Source organism: Actinia tenebrosa, unplaced genomic scaffold, assembly GCF_029948245.1.
Source record: "Actinia tenebrosa isolate PJP-AT-01 unplaced genomic scaffold, QUT_ActTen_1.0 PGA_scaffold3__52_contigs__length_22856419, whole genome shotgun sequence".
NCBI classification, from domain to species: domain Eukaryota; kingdom Metazoa; phylum Cnidaria; class Anthozoa; order Actiniaria; family Actiniidae; genus Actinia; species Actinia tenebrosa.
The window spans coordinates 14047427-14067753 of NW_028292580.1; the positions used below are offsets into that span (position 1 = coordinate 14047427).

At 35.9% G+C, this 20327-nt stretch overlaps 3 protein-coding genes across 3 annotated transcripts; 2 read left to right on the forward strand and 1 right to left on the reverse strand.

Moving 5' to 3' along the window:
* Positions 1 to 604: 604 nt before the first annotated feature.
* Positions 605 to 2624, forward strand: LOC116287017 (substance-P receptor-like). Its single transcript, XM_031693624.2, has one exon. It carries the CDS (start codon positions 682 to 684, stop codon positions 1816 to 1818), a length of 1137 nt encoding a protein of 378 aa, XP_031549484.1. The 5' UTR covers positions 605 to 681; the 3' UTR covers positions 1819 to 2624.
* A 6854-nt stretch (positions 2625 to 9478) lies between these two features.
* Positions 9479 to 14612, forward strand: LOC116287018 (uncharacterized). Its single transcript, XM_031693625.2, has 2 exons — positions 9479 to 9726; positions 11329 to 14612. The coding sequence occupies exons 1-2, from the start codon at positions 9697 to 9699 to the stop codon at positions 14437 to 14439; spliced, it is 3141 nt and encodes a 1046-aa protein (XP_031549485.1). The 5' UTR covers positions 9479 to 9696; the 3' UTR covers positions 14440 to 14612.
* Positions 14613 to 14695: 83 nt separating this feature from the next.
* LOC116287020 (uncharacterized) lies at positions 14696 to 20273 on the reverse strand. Its single transcript, XM_031693627.2, has 4 exons — positions 19608 to 20273; positions 17447 to 17735; positions 17016 to 17171; positions 14696 to 16207 (listed from the first exon to the last, which is right to left on the reverse strand). The coding sequence occupies exons 1-4, from the start codon at positions 19608 to 19610 to the stop codon at positions 15645 to 15647; spliced, it is 1011 nt and encodes a 336-aa protein (XP_031549487.1). The 5' UTR covers positions 19611 to 20273; the 3' UTR covers positions 14696 to 15644.
* Positions 20274 to 20327: the final 54 nt, after the last annotated feature.

Below are 20327 nucleotides of genomic sequence, written 5' to 3' on the forward strand. Positions count from 1 at the left end.
GGATATATTTTTGTGGAAGAACATTTTGAAAAGAAAAATTAAAACATGTTTTTTAGGTTTGAAATTTTTTTTTGGAAAAAGAAACTTTTTTCCAATAGATGTTTAGCTATATTTTAAGTAATAAATATTGTTGGCGGTTGATAAGGAGTAATTGGATAGCAGTTATTGCAAAACACAATTTGTACAAAAAAAAAAAAAAAAAAAAAAAAAAATCGGAAAAACACTCCAAATTGCAACGTCTCAATAGGAAAAAGAGATGTGCGTAATGAGCTTGAGCCTTGAAAAGTACTTTTTTCTTAACTATCAGTTCTCTGCCATCGTTTCGGTAAGTTTAATTGATGTATTACAAACAATCAATGGCTAGAGAAAATTTATCCATGTCTTTTGCCTAGAGTGCACTGAATATATATTCCATCGTCTCATATTTGACAACAACATTAGTTATATATTTATCCTAGAGGAGAATTTACATCGCCGAAATTTTTAGTTAATATCATTTTAATCCGAGTGTCTATCTTTGACATTCTAGAACTCTGATTTGATTGGTGTAGATATTGTAACCTGGCTCTTACTTGAGTCCTTAGACACAGTGAGCAGTCTGACTTTTTCTTAGATAATACAAAGTGCTGTAATCCAACAGTTTGAGACTAGATCAACATCGATCGTCAGAACTGAACAAGTATGGATTTTTCAAAGGTCTCTAACGATTCTGTGGGTATTGATGAACATCGCTTTTCGGAAAGCAATGGTACATCATCAAGCAACAACAGCCTGACTGCAGTCGTAATGGATCCTCTAGCAGTGGCATTGAAGTTGACATCATGCTCAATTATTGGGACTCTGTCGATTATTGGAAATATCCTTGTAATCTTTGTGGTTTTTCGAGTAGCCCGTATGAAAACCACCACCTTCTATCTGATCGTGAACATGTCGTTCAGCGACATTCTCTTCACGTTGATTTCGATGCCACCATTCATGCTTGCTGTGCTGGGCCATGGCTTAGTGTTTGGCGGTAAGGCCGGGACGTTCATTTGTAAGTTTGTCAATCCTTCGTCGTTTGGATTGATGGCAAGTTCAGTGCTCACGATGACTGCTATTGCTCTCGATCGTTTCCTTGCTATCAAACACCCATTACAAGCCATGATGGGCACACGAATGCTGAAGGGAATAATCATTTCTATATGGGCTGCCAGCCTGATCGTGTCGCTGCCATTGGTGTTCTCGTACGAGCTCAAGGAAGAAAAAAACTTCTATTACTGCGAAGAAAAATGGTCTTCTTCCGACACCGACAACAACCTTGCCTCGCGTGTCTACACCATAGTATTATTCATCATCATTTACTGCGTACCCTTTTTAAGCATGGCTATTCTCTACTACAGTTTAGCCCACCATTTGTGGTGTAAAAAGATACCTAATAACTTCCACCCGATTCAGAGATATTTAATCATTTGCCGTCGCAGAGTGGTTAGGATGCTTGTTGCTGTTTTGTTCTGCTTCATCGTTTGTTGGCTACCCCTACAAGTCGTTACCTTTTCAGCGTATTTCCAAGAAGACATTCAAATATCACCCAACGTGATTTTTGCAGTCGAGATGTTAATCAGAGCCAACGGAGCTATCAATCCCTTTCTGTACCTTATTTTTAGTCGCACTTTTCGACAAGCAGCCATCAAAGCTTTTCGCTTTTGCTTCAAACGACACGAGTTTGCTTCCTCTCAGAATGATAATAAACGAAAAGCATCGTCTTTCCTGACGATCGTGGCGAATAACAATCGAATGGGGTCACTTAAGGCGGTAAAAAAGCAAGAAACTCCAATATGACGATTCTAATTCAATATTATTATTTAGTATTCTTCGCCGAAGACTCGGCTCCTTTTCAAGGGTATATAAGAGCCGAAAACGCCTCAACTATCCCCATGTGCTTGGCTCACATCACTTGGTAATCACCAGCGTCGATCTATCACTTTTTCCGGCAGTATATTTGGGTAGAACAGATCTTTCAGTAAACATTAGAGTACTATCTATGCTTGCGTGCTGTTCGTTATTATAATACTTGATATAATTGCTAATGAAAAACATGCATTTTTTTTATCTTGGGGGAGGTGACAAAAACATTTTTTTTTGATAATTTCCTGTTATTTTTCATATGCGTGTAAACTAACAAAAAACCGACTACAAAATAACCACAAAGCAGGGCGCCTCAACACAAATCAAAAGTTAGTCGTGCGTAAGAGTAAAAAAATATTATTGGATGGAGTTGCGAACGGGTAAATCGAAGGGCGAAAGGAACTATGTTTACGCATAACAAATTACTAGATTTTCTCGCTATATATATCATCATCATTATCCGCTATGCCTGTGTAGCACGTAGGGCTGACACTAAGGACTTCTTTGTGTTAGTTTTCGTAGCAATAAGTAATAAGTGATGGGGTTGCTGGTCCCATGCACATTGCCAAAGTCCTGTTAGCCAGCATTACCCGTTGCCCCCTATAACGCTATATATATATATATAACCAAAAAGAAATGGCTGATTAGGAATATGAAATGGCGCGCTTGTCTATATACTGCAATATAAGCATGGTGGGAGCTAGAGAACAAGAGAGAAGTAGTACAGAAACACTTCGAGATGTTGCTTAGCTATGTTTTGACTTTTCGATTGGTGCTCAATCTAAACTCTCCCAGAGTGTTTGTATCACAGTTTATATGAAGACACAAGCGGACGTTTTATATTGCTTTTATAAAATAAACAAAGCGTTTGAGCTGAGCAGCTGAGCGTGCTTTTTTTGTTCGCATAGTTAAATATGTTTTTTCACCAATCGGAGCGCGCGCCTTGTATATCGAATATTTTCTAAACATACAAATATGCAAATATAACTATAACAAAACCAATAGGTTCGTAAGTCCTTAACAGTTCAGAAATACTTTAGAAATTGAGTTTGCTCTATATGTGTATATTCATTCTAGCCATGGTTGGTAAAGACTTGAAATTCAAGTTTTATCGATAATCACGTGACAGTTATATGTGTACATTTCGTTTCCATAGACGAAGGGTTTCCTTGACGCGCATTAATACAAAATTAAGACATAAAACATTATGCTCAAAGTAGTATAAACATTTCCTAGGTAAAAAGTATTAGATAAATCTATTAAGCAGTTTATTCTTATGACCATTAACATAGTTGATCTAATTGAATGAAACAAGGATGAGTTAAAAGCCGGTTTATAGTGTAGAAACAAAAACGATTAGCCAACATTTCAATATCCATTAAATATTTTGTAGGAAGTAGACTTCAGTTCAAAATGGACTTTTTGATAAAGCAGGATTACTAGAATACTGTCAATAGTGTCCTCATGGATTGGTGACTTCACTCGAATAGAGTGATTATTATTTGAAAACTGCGAAAAGTAAGAACGTAAGCTATAGTACAAAACCAACAAAGGGGATTACTTCACTTAATATTTTGAGCGAATATATTAATGTGGCAAAATGTGAAAAAAAGAGTCATCTACTTGGAAGAGAATCTTGATGACAAAACAATTAGTGGGCGCCGATCAGATAAGAAAACAAAATGTTTTCAAATATCTTACATTATAATAATCATCTATGATTGGTTTGCGCTTCTGTTAGATTGGGGTGGATGGAGCAATTAAGGAGGTTTTTGGTCAATTAAACCACGCAATGCTTAGTGTAAAATCCAAGGCTTCACAGCAAGTTTCCACCCTAAATGTAAGTTCTGTCAAAATTCAACAAAATCTTGGTTAAATTGATGGACAAAAACAAAAACAAAAAAGGCGTAATAGAACTAAGGGAGCAATTATTTTTAGAAGATGGAGAAGGCCGGAGGAATAGGGGTTATCAAATATGGCCAATTTTCTAGGCCAGCCGGCTTGAATAATTTTCAAAACGGTCCCAAATACCCTAATGAAAAAACTTGCAAAAATGCAAGGAATGACCAGAAAAAACTAGTGACCCCCTTTTTCATTTCTAAATATTCGATGCATCCCCCCCCCCCCCCCCCCCCCAATAATTCCTCCGGCCCCCTACCCTTCCAAAAAATGCTCCCTAACTTAAAATATCTAAATGAAGGCAGTCTAAAAATCTTACAAATTCTTCTCATATTACAAAGTGTTATTGATAGAAAAAGTAAATTGCATACGCATTCTTGGCGCCAACTATTTTAGCAAAAAATCTTAGTCATTAATTTTGAATAAGTACAGACTTGAAAAAAATATAATTAAAAACCTTTTAAAAAATATTTTTTGCGATGGAAAATGATAAGTGAAGGGAAATGAGATCCAGGTAATTGTTTAACTGAAATTTTATGCGGATGTGAGCAAATTAAAATACTAGTCTTACTTTCGAATAAGCATAATTAAATAAAAAAAAGAAAAAAGACTACAAACTTAGAAATAAGATCACTTTATTTCTGAAATATTTCGAAGACAGAGACACAAAGACTAGCTATGTATTGATAAACAAACCTTTTAACTTTTTAACTAGAGTATTGTTAAAGGTGCAATTAACAAGGTACGTACTTCCTATTTCTCATAAATCCTTAAAGGAGTAAATGACAAAAAGAAGGACTTTGAAAAGCTAGATTGTTTTAAAGGATAACTCCAGGGGATATGAGCAGTAATTGAAAACCAATCATTCCGTTTCCATTAAGTATTACCTCTAGATACCACTTGTACCATCTAAGAAATTGTTTTTCATATTCAAATGTATAAACTCCTTAGGGACTCGCAAGTCTATGATTTTAATTAGGGGAAAGAAATGACTAACTACGTGAAGGAATCTGGTAGTATTGATATCAAGATGAAGTGCAAACTTCTTAAAACCGTCTTGTACGCGAGGCAAACATGGAAATACAAAATAAATGCCAAATTCGAGAAAAATTGTGATGATTTCTTTGGTAAGAATTGCATGTGAGCCTTAAATTCACGATTCTTTTGAGAAGGGTCCATTAGGGGGAAAATCCTCATGAAGAAGAGTCAACAAGCTTAACGAAAGTCACTTAATATTTCGATATATCCATTTAGATCTGACAGTGTATAAGTAGTCAATACTAGCTTTGGAAAATCTCCTCAAGAGAGAGCAATAAGCCTAATTCTCTTTCTACGAAGAACGAGGGCGACGAACATGCTGCATGATTCTCGTTTTTTTTTTTTTTTTTTTTTTTTACAGTGTGCCATGGGGAATGAAATACTTATCCCTAGAACTATGGTGTCTCTAGATTAACCCTATGAAAAGTCCCGCACAACATAAAAGCCTTCAGTGTGAGCCTCCTTGGATACAATATTCTTACTTATATTAAGCAAGGTCATATTGGTGTCATATTGAGTTCAAACACTTGGATATAACATCAAATGTCCCCTACTGAGCATAACTATTAAAATAACGCCACCACTTACTTATAAACCTACTATTCCTATGTACCATGGCAATAAAAAAATAAATAGTCGTATTTTGTTATTGCGCATTGTTATAAACCATTGGTTGACTTTAGAAATGCAAAGGTCTTCTCTCAGTTGCTTGCTATCCTTTTATTCTTTCTTTCTTTCTTTCTTCCTTTCTTTCGTTCATTTTTATGTTATTTTATTCTTTGACTCAGTTTTTTAATCTCTTTATTTTTTCTTCCTCTCTTATTCCCCTTTAAATCCTTTAATTCTTTAAACATTATTAAGATTTGTATATATACTTGCCGTGAATCGCAGTCAAGTCTTCACATAATATGTTAAGTCTTTTTTTTTTGTAAAAATATTTTCATTTGATATCGCCTTAAGGACGTTCAAGGAGAAATGTAGTTGCAGTCAGAATTTTTTAAACTTGGCATAAACATACCCCAATTAAGCTATTATTGTTCGAAAAATGGAAATAAAAAATGGGGGTCACCGATCTCGTCTTATTGCTAAACCCTGTGAAAATATGGTATTCATCGAGGAAGAAAGTGCGCGCTATAAAGTAACCTAGGGATCCAAGAAATGCTTCGAAAAAATAAAAAATAAAAACATCAAAGAAATGCAGAAAACAAAATCATAGCCATCCAATAAGAATTCCTTTAACATTTCCGATTAAAAGCATGCAAGTAAGAGTAAGTAATATAGAGTATATTACATGGGCGCGCGGAGATATTCGCTACGCTCAGTCGTGAGAGATCTTTTCAACACTCGAAAATAAAATTCGTATCTCCAAGCGGCCATGTAATATTCTGTCTATCATATAATTATCAATGAAGTATGTTTTGGCTTTTTCAGGCAATTTTTTCCGTGTATTTTTGAATAGCCATCGCAATGGTGTTATTTTCACACGTGAAAATAACATGTTATTTTCACGTGTGAAGATATCACTTTTTCGAAATAGAGAAAAATAGATATTTCATTGGTAATTATATAATAAAAGGATTTATGAAACTTTCATTCCGTGCGATGCAGTAAAAATGAGTACCATTCGTTAACAGGTGAATTTTTTTTCTTTTTTTTGTAAATTTGTTTAAATCATTCCCTCCCAATAGATTTACATATTTTGTAGATTTTGGTACTTTCTTGATTTGAAGACAAAGAAAATATGAGATCCGGCACTGAATTGGTTTCCGAGATATTTTGTGGTAAAGAATTCTTAGTGTTTGTTCGCGTGATTGTAATTTTCCTAGCGGATTATTATGCAGTGGAATGAAGAGGTTGAATTAAACGAAAGTAGTTTCCACTGAATATTTATTTGTCGTTTTGGCGTACGTAGAAAAGATAATTCAAGTTAGGGATTTATATCAAAACGAAAACAACTTACTATTATTACAAAATCTTTTGAAGTCTCGGCTAAAACAATTTAAGAAAGGTAACGAATTGAGAAATGGGTTTTCTTGATATTTTCCCCATCAAAACATTTGAATGACGTAATCACGATGAGCGCACGCGCATTAAACTCAAGCGTAGAAAGGCTGCGCGCAAAAAATACCCGCGCGAGCGCCCTTAATTCAAACCATTTCCAATGAATTATACCTACTTACTATATGTTGGACATGGTTCACTTTCTCGAGAAAGCGGAATATCGATCTCTTTGAACGTGCACTAGATGTCTACTGCTTCAGATCACACGAGTACATTCCTGCTATCTATTACTCAACGTATTTTTTCAATTAAGAAAAATAATATAAAGTCATTGTTTATTTATACCTTATTTCGGATGCATTTTTTCATAATGTCATTCAAGCTTATCGACTTTAAATTTGATATAGGCTCAGGAAAAGGACACACTAATATATAAGATATTATTTGTTTCAATGTGCTAGGATTTGGATTCTCATATTTCTCATAATGTTTCCTATATGGTACTATTTTGATGTCTGTAATTTGTTTTTGAGTTAAAAATAAGTTCGATTCTATATTTAGATTCAAATTTACCTCTCTATAATTTTACGTTTTGTTTTTAATTTCAGTTTTTATTTGTACTTAGCTTCAACGGAAGCAATATCACGTTCCTTTTTATTTAAAAATTATGAAGGTTTTTTTCTTTCTTTCTCCTTCTTCCTATTTCTTCCTATTTTCTTCGTATTTTTCTTGATCTTGCTCTCTTATTTTATTTTATTTTTTAGCTTTGCTTTTTCATTCCATCCATCCATCCATCCATCCATCCATCCATCCATCCATCCATCCATCCATCCATCCATCCATCCATCCATCCATCCATCCATCCATCCATCCATCCAATCATCCATCCAAACAACTGGCAAAAATGCCAATATTTCCTGATTAGGCGTCTATTTTCAAAACTTCACTCTTGCCCTGCTTAATATTTTTAGTATAAACCCTATTGTGGAACTTTATCATAATTAGCCCCCTAGTGATTATTTTGCCTATTTTTTAGAAATGTCTGTGCATCATTATTGAAAGCTTTTCAATAGGATACCTCATTGTTTTCTTTTTACTATACACCTCTAAGAAAAGGCAATCTTGAAAAAATGACAAAGCTATTTTATCGAATTTGAAAAAAGAAAAACCAGATCTAAAATAAGGAATGGTTCTGAAGATTCTATTTTTCCGTTTGCTAAAAATTTTCGAAGAAATCAAAACACGTAGTATCAATACTGCCTTTCTTTAATCTTGTCCCCCAAATCACATCAGATGCTAAATTTGGTATGTCTCAATATGGTATTAATACATTATGCGTTCGGTGTGTGTAATGAAATAGAGAGGATAGGAGAAAAATATCCAATGCCCTTGGCGGGAATCAAACCCACGTCTCAATATTATCATTATATATAAATGTTGAAGTAGAATGATGACTGTAATAATACTTTATTCATTATGATAAGATATTGCGTTTCACCAATCATGTACTCAAGTGCCGAATCTACGTGCGTGCAGTCTATATTCAGTCATTTCGTACACGAAATGTATCAGTCATAGCTATATTCAGCCTATTGAAGAGATATCGTTAATTCTATCACATATCCAAGCTATAAAATCCATTGGTCATCTTTGGCTGAGAATATTCAATTCGAGGATTGAATATTTGACGTGATGTACAAACATCATGAATTTGGTTCGTTTGAGAAAGTATTAATTTAAAGGGTATATATAAACGTACAATCATGAATATGTTCCAAGAGATCGATTGGTTGTTTTTATTTTCAAATGAACTTGAAGTTTTCAAAAAATAATTTTTGTTACATCGCAGGCCAAAAAGCCTGGTTATATATTTTTTTACTTTCTTCCTCTACTGCGATTTTTTTCGTTATTCTTTCGCAAATGTCCTTATTTTCCGTGACTTGTTATAAATTAGCAAAAAACATTTACAATTAACTAATTGTAGCCAATTGACTAAAATTAACAAAAGCTTTAGACAACTTGGCTAAGACCTACAAAGAACAGAAGGCTTTTGGTAATTAATGAGTGGTTCCTTATGTACAAAACAAATGGCAATCCAAATAAGAAATAAAACTTTTCGTTAGGTCACGTTCGATCCGTAATAAATACCCATATAGTTCATTTTTCTAGTTGTTGCAAATATATTTAGAATTTGTTTGTGATTTCCATGTTCCTTTGCAAAAGGCTTTTCATATCAAGCCATTATATTTATTTATTGTATTATGTGGGCCCATTATGTGGCTTACTATGCGTGGTCGATCTGACTCGTACGAGTATGAATCAAGCTGTTTTGAAAAATAATGTCATGCTGTGAGGACATTTTGAATGAAAAATGACTTGAAGAAAGTAGGTTCATTTGGGAAAGTCAAGAAGCAGCTTGTGTCCGCCAGAACCGACTTATACTTCAGTGATGTAGAGTACTAAAAATTGCCAAAAATTTGGCTAATAGTCTCCAATGGAAATTTTTGGAGAATCAAAGCATTTGTTTAAAAAAAGAAATCAACCTGCTCTTTTTTAAGGCATTGGAATTACATTTTTTGTATATATTTAAAAATATAACTATTTAGTTTTTATAGGATGAAAACTCTTTTTGGATCGGATGAGTGAATGCAATAGTGTAAGTGGAGTTCGTTCAAGCGAATCAGGTCAGAATCGAAACACGTCGTGTGTGTCACCAGTCTACGAAGCAGAGTCGCTAGAATGGAACGAGTATACATAAACGTAAGATGCAAATCACGAAAACTAGAAAGAAAAGTACTAGATTAGACGAAATAAGAGCGATTTTTTTGCTGAAAGATAGCAGTGGTATTTGACAAAAAATTACAAGAAATTAAAATGAGCAAGAAGGAGCTTCACTCTATGAAGGTAAGATTAATTGATAACACATTAGAAATACTTAATGTCGACTAATGAAATAGTTCATCGCAAACATGTACAAAGAACAGAAGGAATTCAACCATTTGTGGCTAGGTTTTTCTATAATCGGTTCTTAAAATAAACAGGACTGGGTCCAGTTTGATCCTATAAACATAAAACTTCTAAACTGGTTTTGTAAACTCTATCGAAATTCACGAACTCCATTTTACTTAAAACTAAAAATCAGATAATTAAAGCTTAAAAATGCAGGCATGCCTCTATGAAAACTAATGATTTCAATGGCTTTTCTATCTCATGTCTGAGTGAATAGGAGGGAGCTGAGAGTGAGATGGAAAGACAAAGTAATAGAGAGGAAGAGCTAGTTGTCTCATCCGAATATCGTGTTGTAAATAATGCCGTAATGTCCCTGCATCTAACTGTTCCATCGCATCACGCGATTGATCATATGTTAATACGATAGAAATAAGGCAGATACGCCAAAAACCAAATGTTCATATCTCTTAAATTATTAATTTCATTTACTTAACATCGTGGCCTATTTTTTCTATCGTCTCTTTAAATACAAAATGAAGCTCTTTCCCTTTTAAGAAAAAACAATGTTGTGTGTGTTGAGCACTAACATTTGTTCAAATCTATAAAATCATCCAACCTTGATGAATTCAAAACATCAATGGAATCCTGAAACGTTTCATTCAACTCCACATTCGCCTCGGGCATGATCGATTAAAAACAATGTCTAAAAGAAACTTAGTTTTTCAACGATCTAATTGCTATTTAAGAACCGGATTTTTTCGCTTTGTCGTCTCAATTCTTAAATGAGTTATTAACTTTGATCTATCTAATCAGAAATCATTTATTTTATATCGTGATATTCTAACCCTTTTGATATTTCAAAACACGGTACTGCTGACCTCTTAAGGCCGGTTTAGACGGTACGATTTTCGCCTACAACTATAGTGTACAACACGCTCGCGTCTGTCGTAGGCGAGTTGTAGGCTTAATTCACACGCTACGACTCGAGTTGTAGGATAGCGCGAGCGTGTTGTATACGATAGTTGTAGGCGAGAATCGTACCGTCTAAAGCGGCCTTTACATATTTCATTAAATCGTGTCTTGGGAATTTGGTCAGCGGTATACTTAATAAAATGACGTTTCCTGCTGGGTAGAATCATTTAAGTCAAGTCACAATATCTAAATACTACACCGATTAAAAACGTGTAAGGCTGACAAAACAAACTATAAAAGAGTTCAAATTCTAGTCTCACTTGCCATGAATTATCTATCATGTTTTAGTAAATGTTTAAATCATATGAAATTTAGTAAATACCAAGTAAATGTAAAAGCTTTTAGTCTATCACCATTCGAACATTGGTTATTAGAAAACTCCGAGTCACCCTGCGTGTAGGTAGGTGGGAGGGAGGGAGGGAGGGAGGGAGGGAGGGAGGGAGGGAGGGAGGGAGGGAGGGAGGGAGGGAGGGAGGGAGGGAGGGAGGGAGGGAGGATGGAAGTGAAGACTTGTTCATTTCAGTACTGGGTATATTGTGAAAGTATTCCGAAATATTTCATGGAAGATTCTGCTTAAATTTTCAGAAACCACAAGATCATGACACTTCAAACCTTGGGACTTCAGCTAGTCTCAATTCTGTATCTTCCAACAAACAAGATAAAGACCTTGTTCAGTCGCCACTAAAAGCAAGTTTTGAATACCTGAAAGGCGAGAACTATAATATCGAACTGAACTTTATCGAAGGCGATGAACATCCATTAACAGAACAAGGAAATCTTGAGGCCATTTTGATGGCATGTGAGCAAATAAAACAAGACAAGATAAGAAATTGCAGAGATCAAATATTCAAAAAGACTTTGGCTTCCTTCACGCCTTTACACGTCGCAGCATTTTCTGGCAATGCAGATACAGCACGTCTTCTTGTACGTGAAAGTGGTATTGATATCAATGTTCAAGCTTTAGGTCAGCGGACACCATTATTGTTGGCATGCGCTACTGGAAACAATGAAGTAGCAAAAGTATTCATTGAAGAAAAAGCTGATCCTAATTTGGCAAGAGAAGATAAAGTGACACCTCTTATGCTTTCAGTACTGATTAACGCCAAAGACATAGTTGCTTTGCTAATTGAAAATGGGGCCAACATATCTGCTGAAGCCACAAAAGGGAGAACAGCATTGCATTTTGCAGCAGCAAATGGATTCAAAAGTATACTCAAAATGCTATTGGAAAACGGAGGTGATGTAAACGTGGTTCTGGAAGAGGGCTGTTCAAATTTGCACTTGGCATCGTTATTTGGTCACACAAAAACAGCTTCACTATTGATCCAGAAAGGTGCAGCGTTGGAAATGAAGGATCAACAAGGGTATACCGCATTACATTATGCTACCCACAGTGAACGAAGTGAAGTGGCTGAAAAGTTGCTTGCGTGTGGAGCCAATAAAGATGCTGTGGATAAGTTACACTTCACACCTTTTCATCTTGCAGCACAAAATAATCATATAAATGTGTGCCATGTTCTATTAAAGTACAAAGCGAACTTGAACTCCTTGGCCAATGACAGAGTGACTCCTCTAATGCTGGCTGTCTTTCATGGTCATTTAGAGACAGTACAGTTTTTATGTAGTAACGGAAGTGTGTTGCAAGCGCGACACCAAACTGGCAAAACTGCATTGCATTTCGCATCTCAACGAGGACATCATGAAGTTGCAAGGTACCTGATAGAAAAAGGGAGCTACTTGCACACATGTGACTTACAGGGTTACACACCATTACATAAGGCAGCTCAAAATGGACACAAAAAGGTTTGCAAAGTTTTGCTTGATCGTGGAGCAAATGTCGACGCCTCCAACGACAAAGGGACGACACCACTGATCGTTGCAGCAAATTACGGTCACTATAAGGTTGTAAAGTTTCTTGTGGATAGAGGTGCTGATATTAATGCAAGTCATTCATCGGGGACGACATCACTTCATTTTGCAGCAGAAAGAGGTCATTCTGAAATTGCAAAACTTCTCCTGGAGAAAGGGGCAGACGTGAATGCCTGTGATAGTTGGGGACTGTCAGCATTACACAGGGCTGCCAAAAATGGCCATGAATCACTCGCTGAGCTATTTATCAAATCCAATGCAATCATCAACTCGAAGGACAACTGGCAATATACACCATTACATCGTGCAGCAGAAAACGGGCACAGCTCGACGGTTGCAATGCTCCTCGACATGGGGAGTGAAGTTGAAGCAAGAGACAAATGGGGATTCACTTCCCTTCATCGTGCAGCATGTAACGGCAAAACTGAAACAATTCAAATTCTTCTCTCTGCAAATGTAGATGTGAATGCACAGGATTCACTGGGGTATACCGCATTGCACAGAGCATCAGAAGGTGGATATTACGACACCGTAAAGATACTAATAAAAGCTGGATCTGATGTTAATTGCCTTGACAACCAGGGTTTCAGCCCACTTCATCGAGCAGCTGAAAATGGTCACCAAGATGTTGTGGAGATGCTTATTGAGTATGGAAGCAATGTCAACAGCCAAACGTACACCCTCAACTACAAAGCCTCAGCTCTGTCATCATATGTGAAAGATTCAAGCGTGGGAAATCAGTCTGGGAACACAACGAATGGATTTAAAAAGGAGCCAAATAAAACCAAAGGGCCAGCGGCACTTCTTTTAGCAGCACAGAATGGCCACGAGAAAACAGTGGAGCTGTTGCTAAAAAAGGGAGCAGATGCAGAGATAACGGATTTCTGGAAATCCACAGCGTTGCATAAATCAGCAGAAGATGGTAAGATAAAGTCAGCTGAATGCTTGATAAAATATTTCAATGATGTCAATCTCAAAGATCGATGGGGATACACACCTCTTCACAGAGCTTCTGAAAATGGTCACTCAAAGATAATCGAACTGCTGCTTAGAAACGGTGGCGACATCAAAAGCGTGGACCAATGGAAATGCACTCCGTTAATTCGCGCCGCACAGTACGGACACTACGAATGTACAAAGCTGTTAATCGAAAGTGGGAGTAGCATGGACGATACTGATAAGTGGGGATTCTCGGCGTTCTTAAGAGCTTGCCAAAATGGCCATACCAAAATTGCCCAACTTCTTCTTGCTTCTGGTGCAGATGAAACAAAAACAACGCGTGAAAAGACAACAGCATTAATGCTGGTTAGTTATGGAGGATTTTCTGACACTTTAGAAATGCTCCTCGAAAGAAAAGCTAATCCAAATGCTGTCATGGATAAAGGCCTAACCGCGTTACATTTCGCAAGTCAGAAAGGTCACGCGGCTGTAATTCGGTTGCTGGCTACGCATGGTGCCAATGTGAACGCCGCTGACCAGTTTGGATATACACCACTGCACAAGACAGCATTTCACGGTCACACCGACTGTGTTAAACTACTTCTACGTTTCAATGCCAGGCTAGATATAACTGACAAGCAAGGATGCACGCCGCTTATGAGAGCTTCTCAAAATGGCCACAAGGATGTAGAAAAAATCATAGAAAACTACAAAACCAGAAAATCTCAGAAAACCTGTCTTTGCGGCAAAATTATGTCCGATGGCGGTGATAATAAGGATTCCGTATGCCAGGAATGCAAGCTCATGGGTCTTTATGCAGTTTCATTACCATTTAAAGAGAATAAAGACAACATAGAACAAAATGAAAGTGCTATCCATATGGTCTAGTACAAACCTATGAAAGTGACAGGCACATACTGATTAGGACTAAATTAACCTAAATTACCTAAATTACAAAAAAACCTAAATTACGCCGTGTAAATTAAACCTAAGTCTTTGGCGGGAGTAAGCTAAATATTTTTTAAGTTCACTTCCAAAGAACTTTTTGCAGGAAGTCAGTGCAAATCATATGTAATCGTAAAAGAGAGTTATACTAATTGAAAACTTATTGCAAAAAATTCAAGTTTTAAAGAAAAACAGAAAATAAGAAATTGGTCGGTGTTTTTATAAAAAGACTCAATTTTTCAGATTCCTCTGGTTTACAAACATTTTATATTCCGGTGTTTATCCTACAATATATACGGTATTTGGTGGCTCTTATTGCCTTTCTAAGCTCTTCAAATAAATTTTTTAGCAGTTTCCTTTGTGTCGTTGCTGTTTTCGTCACCCTCCCACGACAGAAGCCAATACCCGGAACGTACAACTATTATCCCTGATTTCGAGTTATCATTTTCTCGGACTGGCTATTTTTAGATTTGCATTGGTGAATAACAAATTTAAAGCATTCCTTGGCAGCTATAGCTTTTACTTTTAAAAAAAATTTCTTCATGTTTTACGTTAGTTTTTTGCTTGATGTAATAGGCTCCTAGTCAAAACTTTCGCCCTTGCTGGTTACGTTTCGAGTAGTGGATTCGAAAAAAATTTCCAACAAAATCGGACTTATTTGTCATTGCACTTATTCCTCTTGAGCCTTAACTCAAACGAAGAGCTGAGGAGGCCCTGAACGTCAATATCTTGTTCCTATACGCCTGCACACATTCAACATTCATTTGTGGCTTTCATAAATTACCTTAAAACCGAAAGAGCCATCGGCGCTATATTTTCGAGTATATACTAGCATATATTTTTCTTGTTCATAGGATAATATATATAATATATACGTCATATATGATGAACATTATACAGTAATATGATGAAAATAACGTTAGCTTGTAATCATTATTTTCACAACAATTGATAATCACGTTATCAATCATATTGTATTTATCACGTGACCCTTTAGTGCACTTTGTACAGTTCAGGAAGGCTCATTTATATATTGATTATCCACCAATTATAGTTCCTGGCAGCTTTTTGAATGCTATCGACCTTTATTTCATTAAGGGTCTTGGGATCCAGTATCGTGGCTTGGTCATCAAGAGTAAGTGGGTCTTCTATCGCACAAAAAGCTTCCAAATATCCCCTTTACTCATGGGTTTCACATTATATTTATCCTCGTCACAACATAGATGCTCCGGAATGAAGTTGATAAAGTATTTTTTACTTGTTCCATTCCAAAAAGCTGGCTCATTGTACGCTCGATGTGTGCCATTGTGCATGTAGTAGCCCCATTTTCCAATTTCGGTTTTTTGACCATCGTCACCCCATTTTAGACAATTGGAAGCCAAAAAGGAGTCATCCCCCGGTGCTCGGAAATATGACTCACAAGAGTCCATTTGCTGTAGATTATCTATCGTGAAATAATCTACGACGTTTCTTCCTTTAGTGTTCTTATTAGTAATTATATGGAAGGTTCTTCCTACAGCCTTTTTATGACAAAAATATCGCATCTGAGTGAATCCAATGAGCTTACGTAGTTCTCCCAATGCAGGGACGTCAATGCGTAAGTTGTTTATGGAATAATTGGATATTTGGCGGTAGTCATGTTCTCTGATCATTTCTCCAATTGTCTCGTTGTCTGTAGATAGCACAGTGCTAGCGATAAGAGTCCATCCTCCTATACAAAACAATAGAAATAATTAGACGAATAGAGCATGCGCAATATTGGTTGAAGATAACAAAACATTTCTCATTAGCTTCTCCTGTTAGATTACCAAAATGTCGCGCAGTTGTTTCATTGTTATTCATATCTCAAGGGATTTTGAGTCACATGGTTGCACAAACTGTATATACCCCGTTTCCATCGTTTCCTTGCGTTCACTTTATTAGCATTTTGCAGACCTTCACCAGAGCTAAGACAAATACATTTTGTAACTTATTTATATACGGCTTGGAGCAGAGTTTTCCATTTCTTTGTCACTAATTCTTATTTACTTGTTAACTAATGTTTTTTTAAACGTTTGGTAAAAAATGGACAGATTAACCATCACATTTTTCCTTCTCGCAAACATCAGACATGACGGCGCTTTCATCGTTTTCCTGTATTTCACTTTTCCTTTTCCAAACTTTCTCACCAAAGACAAGTATTCTTTCACTTAACAACCCATTTTCACTTGTTAACTGACGTTCAACCTTTGCCGTAAACGAGATGCTTAAACTGATTTCTAATGATACCGCTCTATTAGAAAACTATATAGTAGGGAAAGTGCAGATCTCATAGCACAATGTCACGCCGTTCTGATTGAGGTCACAGCACAACACTTCCGCACTGCAACGCAAGATCCAGAGTTATAAAAGAGCTGAGTAATCAAAATATTAGTACAGAAAATAATTTATTTACTATACGTTGATCCTTCAAAATGAAATGAAGTAAAATAAAATAATAGAGATGAGATAAGAAGTGTGAAAACAGGAAAAGGTCTTACCTCCGTCGGTTTTCATATCACAGTAAACGGAAATTGGTGTCAAAGAGTTGGCAGGATCGATCCAGTAGTCCTTATTTGCCAAAGCTATTCCTCCAGCGCTGTCCAGGATGTCCTTGCAAGATATTCCCGGGAGAAGTTTGTTGGATCCTACTAATGCTGAATTTTATTAAAAAGAATCAAATTAACTAATGCAGGGAGGTTTAAAGATCAGTCAAAAATATATGAATGAAATACAGGCAGCTGAGAACTACTACTTTGTAGTTTCCCTTTTTTCTTTAGAGTTTCCAGTTTTCCTCCCTTCGCAAGACCTAATACGATATAAATTGCGATCTGTGTGTTAACAATGCCCTGCCTTTGATCAGCCCAGCGGTTGATTCAAGGTTTCATAAAAGGTGAAAGTTATTAATATTATTATTATTTTTACTACTTACTTCTGTATGGATTATTGAAATACAGCCATTCATCCACTGCAACAAAATACAAAGGTCTGGCTTCCCTCGTCCTGTTATTGAACTCACAAACTGACTCATTTACTTTAAAATTTATACTTTGGCACTGTCTATCTGCCTTACAATTCTGAAAACATCTCATTAGATCGATTCCGGCGTTCCTCTTGAAGACGTGGTCAATAAGTTTGTTCCCCTTGACGGAATGTATTTGTAAACATTGGCTTGCAGCCGTCGTTGCCAAAGTTACCACGAGGGCTAGCTGAATTGCATACTAAGTGGGGAAAGACAAGACAAACATATCATTAGCAGATATTTGCTTTCTTCTTCTCTCTTCCTTTGCGTGATTTTCTACATTACATAAAAATGAACCAATTCAGTTATTTTGAATTGAATACGTGTTTTGTATTTAGTTCTGCCAAACGTGTGAATATAATTCAAGTGTCTGTATCTAGATAATACCTGAAGACGTTATTATTTTGGAACTTAAAATAAGCTAAGGGTCGTTTCATTTGAAAATGCGCTTGGTAATTATGAAATCACATAGCCTTATTTTATGGATCCTTGTTTTATGGATCCCACACTTTATTGTGGTTCAACATGAACCTAAGCAAGATCGCTGGTTGTGCAGTAGTTTATAAAGCTACATTTCCCATCAAATAAAAATCGTTGATTGTTGAAGCCAGACTCATTTGCGCAGCCTTATTCCCTTTAGTTATTTCCCTTAAAAAAACTTGCATAATGTGAAAAAAATTAAAAGTTGAAAAGGCATCGAATTGTGCCCTGAAAATGTCATATAATATAGTTACTTTAATAAAAAGGTTTAACATTTACAAATGAGTCGTTTCAGTGCTTATGATCATTAGGCGAATGATACGGTAAATTCAGTGTTCAGAAATCCAACTATGGAAAACAACTATTTAGGAAAAACGGAATGATGTTTGTGCAAGTGAGGCAAAATACAGGGCAAGTGTTCAAAAAGACCCTGAATAAATAAACCATTGTTAATCAGAAAAAACTAATATCACAGTTCTAAAAAGTAAGAATTACTATATATTTTATCTTCAACATGAGGTCAAAACGATGTAATGAAGACTCATACGAGTAATTTATACAAATATCACAAAATCTCTGTCGTGCGGGAATTTTGGCCAGTTTTTCTAGCCTGCGTGCAGCCAGACTTTTCTCTCTTAACAGTCAGTTAGGCTGCACGCAGGCTAAGTCTTTCGAGCAGCAAACTTTTAATTTTTATGGTTATTGAGCTGCAGGCTCTAACCATGAAGAGTTAATTTTCAGTTTCGAAAAAAATAGGTATCTCAGTAAATTAAATAGGTATATACGTCTCGGTGAATTAAATTAGGTATGTACGTCTCGGTGAATTAAATTAGGTATGTACGTCTCGGTAAATTAGGTAGGAAAGTTCAACTTTTATAATGAGTATGAGTATTTTCGATCTTCGAGTTTAGAGCCAAGATATCTAAGAAACGTTCTGAACATTTCATCGTTAAGTTAATTTAATATGTCTTTATTTCATTCGTTAAAATACATAGCAAATATTAAAAATATTTAAAATATAGATGGTAGGAAAAAAATATATATATACAAGATTATCAAAATTAATTATAATATTCGAAAAATCATAAAATTACTCCCCCACTACATTATACTTAAAAACTAGCCTATTAAAAAAACAATTCTTAAAACGTTCTGTATTAATCTTATAGGCTTTGCCGAGGATGAATTGAGTGCGTAGCTTTCTAGAACTGTTCTAAATTTTCGACGAACAATATAAATTTCTCGATAAAACCGATTCAAACTAGCGATCGATAATTGCTTTCTAGAATTGTTCTAAATTTTAGACGAACAATTGAATCATTAGTTCTCGATAAAACCGATTCAAACTAGCGATCTATTACCGTGCCTTCCTCTCTGCTAAGAAGAGAAAAAAGTTCAACTCACCCCGTCATTGTACAAGGTTTTACAGGCCCTATTTTTGTGGTGGAAACAATTGGGTTCGATTTAAAGTGAAACAAATAAACAACTATTTAGAAAAAAAGATTTAAGTTATGAACCTTTTGTGTAGTTTCGAAGAAAAGAAGTTTCATTTCCAAAATTAAACGAATATCTAAATAAAGTATGTACCTACCATGATATCTTCAAGATTGGCGTAGAGGAAAGCCAAGCTACAGAAGCACCGTGACAAAAGCTAGAGCGTCCACTTTTTAGAAACTAAAACCAACAACGCTCAAGCCAGGATTTTCCTTGCCAGAAAAAAATGACGTCAATAAGCGTCCAGCTGAATCAAGGCCAAAGAAAAGCAATTTAAGGACGAGAAATGTACGATCCTTTGATTACTTTTCCCAGACAGTATGTCAATGCAGGTACTCGGATTATTACATGAATGTTAGTATGGCCAGCCAAATATTTACCAAATGCTAGTACATGTTTTTATTCTTTAGCTTTCATGCAGATATTTCATGTATGTAGATAACTTTCATTACAGTATTACTTTCAGGAACCCCATCTCTAAGATGTCAGAGTACCAAAGTCAAGTAATAGTGAGTGCTTCAACTTGGATGCTCCAGCCAATAAAGTTCCGTGTTTCTTATTGGCACTTGAAAGGCTTCGTGAAGATCTTAGAACCTGGGAGTTTTGCGATCTATTATTTACACAACTGTTCTCGCGAATTTTGAAATTTAGAAAACATTTACTGAAGAGTACACATCACTTCTCAGTAAGGTAGAAGATTAATATTACAGCTGGTCGTAGCTGGTCTGTCATTTACTCATTCGTTCGTTCCTCTTTTTCTTTCCGATCGACGATGGGCGAAGTAAGCGAAAATCAGTATAGTATTTGTGTTTTATAT

What these genes read in the sequence shown, in the direction of transcription:
- LOC116287020 (XM_031693627.2), bottom strand. An exon ending in TTTCAATAATCCATACAGAA is followed by an intron (nt 17,172 to 17,446) that starts GTAAGTAGTAAA and finishes AATAAAATTCAG; the next exon opens with CATTAGTAGGATCCAACAAA. An exon ending in TGATATGAAAACCGACGGAG is followed by an intron (nt 16,208 to 17,015) that starts GTAAGACCTTTT and finishes TGTTTTGTATAG; the next exon opens with GAGGATGGACTCTTATCGCT.
- LOC116287017 (XM_031693624.2), top strand. Translation starts at nt 682, where the DNA reads ATGGATTTTTCAAAGGTCTCTAACGATTCTGTGGGTATTGATGAACAT.
- LOC116287018 (XM_031693625.2), top strand. Translation starts at nt 9,697, where the DNA reads ATGAGCAAGAAGGAGCTTCACTCTATGAAG. An exon ending in AGGAGCTTCACTCTATGAAG is followed by an intron (nt 9,727 to 11,328) that starts GTAAGATTAATT and finishes TTAAATTTTCAG; the next exon opens with AAACCACAAGATCATGACAC.